The sequence below is a fragment of the Centroberyx affinis genome, unplaced genomic scaffold (genome assembly GCF_046629955.1).
Source record: "Centroberyx affinis isolate AG114_WGS23_722 - 3 ecotype Tasmania unplaced genomic scaffold, CSIRO-AGI_Caff_v1 ptg002505l_1, whole genome shotgun sequence".
NCBI lineage: Eukaryota > Metazoa > Chordata > Actinopteri > Beryciformes > Berycidae > Centroberyx > Centroberyx affinis.
In genome coordinates, this window is record NW_027280727.1 from 375375 (window position 1) to 382260 (window position 6886).

Below are 6886 nucleotides of genomic sequence, written 5' to 3' on the forward strand. Positions count from 1 at the left end.
ATTATACATCTATATAATCTGTTATTCCACAACCTTAAATGTATCAGGATCTGTCAGTGTTTTTCAGCAGGTTTGCTTGCCTCTCAAGCAGTTCTGAGCACTTAATTTGAATTCAGGGCAACCTTTATAAGATTTGAAAATGCACTTTAAAATAATAATCTTCCCCATGAGAAGCAAATTGGTCATCATTGCTGCCTTTCATGGCTACTTTATGAATTCAGACTCGTTTGTGCACACTACAGATGAAAAGAATCCACCGCATTTTGTAAAGATGCTGCAAAAAATACTGCACAGCTACGTCCATTGAAAAAGAAATCTTCAGCTAATATTCATTTTAATGTAAAAAGCTGAGAGGCATTGTGGTGGAAGGCTGCTCTGTTACTGTCCATTGGCTCTGTCTAGTGCCAACTGGGAGAACTGCAGGTCGCTCCAATCTTAAGTTATACATCTTTATTTGACAATAAACTCGCCATTGCTCAATGGATTATTGTACATCTTGTCTTCAACAGTCTGATTACTGTAGGCTACATGCACTCTGCTCTTATCACCTGCTCGTTCCCACTGCAGTATCAATAAGAAATGTGTTGCCAAAAATAATATTGCATAATATTTTTGCAAAACCATTTAGTGTAGCATTAATCATCAGCGTGAATCATGTGAGTGTTTTGGAAAAAAGACTCAGCATGCATGCATCACCCAGCTTTACACAACCAAGAACTTAAGCATCAACCTTCAAGAAAAGATGATTTTATATTGTTTTAATGATGATCAAGGTGTTGTTTACTACTTTCCCAATGGCCTAGTGGAAAATAATACTGTCAATTCAGATCTCTAAATTCACTGATGATGATACGTGTTTTTATAGCTGACATGCAGGTCAGTGTGTCCTGCTAAAGGACATTTGCCAAGGTGCCAGATATTGTAAATGAGTAACACTGGGTCATAAACTCTGGATTACTCTGGAATCAGGACAAATAGCAGGGAATAAACGGTTCCACTTGTCTTTTTTTCTACCTCAAAAGTTCTTCAGTTTTCACAGTTTCAGTGCTGATATGTAGAGATATACTGCTTACCATAAGTTTAGATAATACACTTTACATAGGTATTTAAAGTTTGACCTACAGTATGTGTTTGAATGGATGTTAATTCTCTGCTCAACCAGCAGAAAGTCATTGACATCTATAGGCCTAGTTAAAACCAGACTGGTCTTTGACATCTGTAATCTCATGCTCTAACCCACCTGAACTGTGTGGCCTAGATCTGCATACAGACAAAATCACCTGGCTGATAGGCTTTGAGGCCCTTCACAGACTTTTGAAATTACCATTTTTTTTGTGAATTGTGTAGTTTGTATAGGTCTAATCTGAACTATGAGAATATGCAGCAGGGAATATAATTTGCTCACTTTTGATCATGTTCAGTCTTATTCAATTCTTCTGAGCACTACTATTTTTTTTACAATCACTTTCTTTGCATACACTACTGCAGAATGTTCAAATTTCAAAAATGTCCAGATTATCCCCCCCCCCCCCCCACCAATGTCTGTTGTTGAATGACTCCAGTAATGTGTTGTTTGTGTCGATCTGGCAGCAACATGCTGGACACTGACCAACCAGTTCCACCCTCACTCCTTTTTCACTTCTCCCCTGAAGAGAAAAACAGGATGTCAGAATGTTCTGTTCGTCAACAACTTCTGTCAGGCGACACCATTACCAGCAGAGGAAAGATACATAGGAGACTGTTTAAACTGATTACACCAGTGTAAAATACTTTACAGACTGTAAAAGCATTCAATTTAATTTACAAGGCAAATGCATGCAGTATTCCCAGGCTTGACCCATACTGTATCTTAACCAGCCATAAAAAAAGAGGCTAATTTTTCTCCTCATTCCATTCCCTTGAAGAGTTTTATAAAACTGCCATCAGCCCCCAAACATTTTCCATTAAGAACATTGTTTTTGCATCCTACAGACATGGGGATTTCATACAGACAGGGTGAATTATTTAACTTGAAGATAGTAGAGGTATCAGCAAACAGCCCCGACTGAACTTTGTCCTCCTTTCAGATAGGAAAACAACAGGCAGAGTATAAAAGGGGGGAGCGGTGGAGGAAGAGACTTGTTTTTCTTCAAGGAGTTGCAGCAAGAAAGAGCTGAGCAAAGGGAGAACTTTTTGACCGGAGGGTAAGTTACAAAACTGACTGCAGAATTTAGTGCATTTAATTTTATTCTCTTTGGTCATTCCATTCGATTCCAATTACGTTTGTTTAAACAGAGTAAATGGCAGGCTCCGTGTGCCGTTTTACAGCAACATTAGAAAAATAAATACCCAGACTTTACCTAGATCAGCAATCTGTTTTAATCTCCTTTTTCAACGCAACTGTTTTCATTGTATGTACATCCAACTTTTACAATTGTTTGCAGCCACCGAATCATTCCCTGCATTATTCACACATTCTTTTTGTCATGCATGTGCAAATGCATTACACAGATTTTTGACTTTTTACTTTCCCTGTTCAAGCTTGCTTCCTTGTGACTACGTGTTGTTTGTATGTATACACTGTATGCATGAGTGTTTAAATTTGTATAGAAAGAGCATGACTTGCTTATATGCAACATACACAGCCTCTAGTTCTACTCCTACTCAGCTAAATCCATTTATATGAAAAATGTTATGGTAAAAAAAAGAAAATAGCAAACTCAGATTTTAAATATGAGCTTCTGCAGTGTAAATAAATCGCTTTATTCGCCCAAGTATTAGTTGCACAGTTTCCTTTATATACCTATGCAGGTCAGATCAGTATATGAGTGAACGGAGGTAACAGTTTGGGAGGTTATCTAGGATTGTTTGGATAATCTAAAAATGATGACCCTGTCCTGACCTTCTGTACAATCCTCTCACTTTTGTCTGCTGAGCTTGGCCAAACACTCATGTTCTCTCCTCCCACTTTCTCCTCCCCCCTCTTCATCCCCCACCCCTCATCACTACCATTTCCCTTCTCTCCTCCCACCACCATGCCCCTGTTTGTCTCTGTGGTCAGAAGATTTGGGCAGTGAGGAGGCACAGCAGCGATGCGGGCGTGCCTCAGCCTGCTCCTGGCTCTCTGCCTGCTCCCTGGGGGCGGGGCAGAGAGCGAGGGGGGCGGGCCTCGCTGTCAGCCGCCACCAGCCTGGAAGATAGGGGAGACGGATCCCATGAAGGAGGCGATGGGCCAGGTGACAGTAGTGGCTCTTTTACAGGCCAGCTGATTGTTCTGCTTGGTGCAGGCATCCAGGTATGTGCATATCATGTGTTGTGCCAGGGTTAGTCTTGATCTCTTGTCCTGCACTTTTGTCCATCTCTCTGTACAAGTGAAAAACACAAGCCTACATTACCCCATAAGTGCCAAGTCTGAGAACTACCTAAAAAAGGTCTAAGCTGGGTACAAACGGCTCAGACAACTGTTTACTCATGCCATCGTAACAAAAGTTAATTGTCATAAATATACCTCTTCTTTGTACTTGTTTGTTCAGCACACTATCCCTGAAAGCTGCACTCCACTATCTCCACTATCAACCAGTCAACCAGTCCAGAAATATACTGTAATTTCAAATCTTCCCTTGATTTATTCAGTCAGATCGAAAGACATTCTGTCCAAAGACATGCAGGTCAGGTGAATTGAAGACTCTAAGTTGCCCATAGGCGTGAGTGTGTTTGTGTGTCTAAACATAGTCTTGATAAAGTTATTGTTTAACTCCATTGTCTCTGTGCTCTTCTGCTTTTTGTCCTCTGAGCAGAATGGATGGCCTGCGCCAGAAGCTGGAGAGTCAGGGTCTGCAGAATGTGACCTATATGGTAATCAACCACCAGGGGGAGCATGCACAGCGCCTGCACACCATGCTGGACCAGAGACTGTCAGATAGCATCACACTCTACAAGCAGGAGGCCCAACAGCCTGATGTCTGGCAGACTTTGAATGGAGAGAAGGATGACTTCCTCATTTACGACAGGTTAGCTACCTGTAATACCTCAGGTTTTCCATAAATATCACAGTTTCTATCAATAATTGCCATATTCCATCAAGATCTTGTGCTTATACCCATTTCGTAACACCTCAGATTTCCAACTGATTCCTTGTTAAAGAATAATCAAAATTAGCTAATTTGAAATTAGTTGAAGAAGTTTGTTCAATAGACAAAATCAGATCTCATCATACTTTTCTACCCCTTTACCATCAGGTGCGGCCGTCTCACCCAGCACATCTCACTTCCATATACCATCATCGGACAAGGCCATATCGAGGGTGCAATCAGAGATACCTACTGCAAACGCACATGTGGGAACTGCACATATGAGGTACTATAGGCCACATATGCATGCAAGAATATGCATGCATTTAGAAATGAGCATAAGTCTCCAGATGAGTGCTAGTAACAAATTTCATCAAAGACAAGTTTATACACTGAAATCCTATCTTGCTATTTTCAATTTACCCTCCAACCCCCCTTTTACTCCTCTGCCTCACATCCTCCTCCTCTGTTTTCCTTTTCCTCCCTGTTTTTCTCACAGAGCTCCGAAGTGCCAGAGGAGTGCAACAGGGCAGTAGAAGCCAAGCCTGAGGGAGATGGTACTGCAGCCGGAGAGGAGGAGACTGGACATGGGCATGGTCACGGGCATGGGCATGGGCATGGGCATGGACATGGACATAGTCACCACCATGGAAATCATGGTGTTGGCCATGGCCATGACCATGGGCATGGCCATCACCATGGAAATCGCCATGGGCATGGGGGGCAACAGCAGCTTGACGTTAGCCAGATGCAGCAGGACATGCATATGGGCCAGATGCCCCAGGAGGCACAGGGAGCCCCTCTGATGGAAAGGCCCTGAGTAGCTGGGAAGGCTAAGTGAAAGGTAAAGCACAGCTGACAGTGGACAGCAGGCTCTGACAATGAAGCCGCTCCCCAGACCAGCTGATGCTGACACTGACGAGGTCTGTTTGGTGACGCAGGGAGCAAGCAGCCTGTCGGTCTCTGACACTGTGATGAGGCGCTACCCGCCGCCTGACAGTGACATGGACAGACAGGCGATGCGACCAATCAAGTTAGGGAAACCTGACAGTGACGCTCGCCCCCCGCTGACTGACAGCAGCCTCAGCCAGCCCAATGAGCCTGACCTCCAGGTGTTGAGAGCTGAGGATGAGAGCTGTTGTAAGCAGGCTCTCATACTCTAGATACACCTGCTAGCAACACTGGGGCAAAGCGCTCTTTATACCAACAAGTATTACCCTGGGAGAGGGGGGGGGAATCCCTGACAGCATGGAGTGGATAGATTAACACTCTGGCATCTATCATTGTACATTCACACAAGCTAACATTGGAAACATTTAATGTTTCATGTAGATAAAAGATAGAATCACAACCAAACAAGGCATTGGCTGCTTGTTAACTGGTTACTTTTGACAATAGATGTGGAAATCATCTTATTAGACTCTATACCTAAAAGTATCTGGTCCTCTTTGGAATGGGTTGTCATTGTCAGATTGGCCAAAGTCTATTAATCATCTATTGACAAAAGTAACCAGTTAACAAGCAGCCAATGCCTCCATTTCTCTGTCAGTGGATTGTTCTCACCCTTTCTCAGGAGTGTATGTGGTGATCACGTTCCTATCTCTGCTCCTCCATTTTGCTCTCTCCATCCTTTATGAAACCAGGCGCAGAAACTACGCTCTAGTGGCGTCTGTTTGAAGTCAGGCAGGAGAGAGAGGAGGAGGGAGTTCAAGAACATGATAAACACCTAAAAGTTCAAAGTTCAATCTCAGAAGATACATAAGATTGTAGCACAAGACACAGTTATGTCAGATCCTGTGAATTAGTAAATGACCACAAATCTTTGAAGAAGGATGTAGCTAATGCTACATTTTTGTTGTAGAGACCAGAAGGCACTGATCTATTATCAGGAATGTGAGTGATCCTATTAAAATCCTAAAAACACTTACAAGCGATTAAATACATTTATAACAGGTCACAGTACCAATGGGTACTGTGACCTGAGCATCAATATTTCACATATAAATACAATAACTATATATATAATTCTTATTGTTTTGTACTTGTTGATAGAGTCCACAAGCTTCAGTATATCTCAGGTATATCATTTACAACTTTCTGCTTGGACATTTTAAATGTTGAGTATTTGGCATTCTTTCTTCCATTTTCTAGATTTGGCTATGTGGGTTGCAGATTGCACACATTTATACAAGGCTTTTTGTTTGAAAAAAAAAAAAAGGAAAAAAAAGAAAACTTACTATTTTGTTTTGGAAAAGGCAGAGGGAAAGTCAGATGTTTAAGACTGGAACACCGAATGATTGTTGATTGTGTGAATACATTCTGTACTTAATGATGGTTTCTGGGGGAAGACAAGAGTCACCCAGAAAACCTGATGCCTGCACAGAAAATTGTATTGAGTTATGTTGATTGTAAAGCACGGAAAAGAAGAGCTGAATAAAGATGGTTGAGTTTATTTTGCCTCCTTATTGTTTTTATGTTTTTTTTTGTGTGTGCGTATGAAAGAAAAGACGAAAACACATGAAGATTCCCGCACCAGAATTCACCTCTGCTGTGTCTTTTGTTGCCTTTGTCAAGACTGTGAACAGTTATGACCAACATACATACATATATACAAAAAGGGCCAATTACAGTGATTAGGTTACACCTGGAGGAAGGTCGACAGGCATTACAGGACACAGCAGAGGTGAAGTTTGCGCGCAGGAATCTTCGTTTGTTTTCTATGGGTGATTTTATGGGGACCGGGATCTTTCCCAGCAACCTTTGGAGGAGCGCCTACGTGTGACGGTGAATGCATATTTTCAGGCATACCGAGTTCCAAGATTGCTGTGCAAAGATGG

The 6886-nt window shown here is 42.1% G+C and overlaps 1 protein-coding gene across 4 annotated transcripts; it reads left to right on the forward strand.

The window, feature by feature from the left end:
- Positions 1-2094: 2094 nt before the first annotated feature.
- On the forward strand, positions 2095-6501 carry selenop (selenoprotein P). 4 transcript variants are annotated; one of them, XM_071534246.1, is made up of 5 exons: positions 2095-2183; positions 3044-3274; positions 3777-3989; positions 4218-4335; positions 4549-6501. In XM_071534246.1, the coding sequence occupies exons 2-5, from the start codon at positions 3072-3074 to the stop codon at positions 5173-5175; spliced, it is 1161 nt and encodes a 386-aa protein (XP_071390347.1). In that variant the 5' UTR covers positions 2095-2183; positions 3044-3071; the 3' UTR covers positions 5176-6501. The 4 variants fall into 4 exon arrangements, with proteins under 4 accessions (XP_071390347.1, XP_071390345.1, XP_071390348.1 ...); XM_071534244.1 differs by having other exon boundaries at positions 2096-2183; positions 3041-3274; XM_071534247.1 differs by having other exon boundaries at positions 2096-2183; positions 3041-3274; positions 4549-5097.
- The last annotated feature ends 385 nt before the right edge of the window (positions 6502-6886 follow it).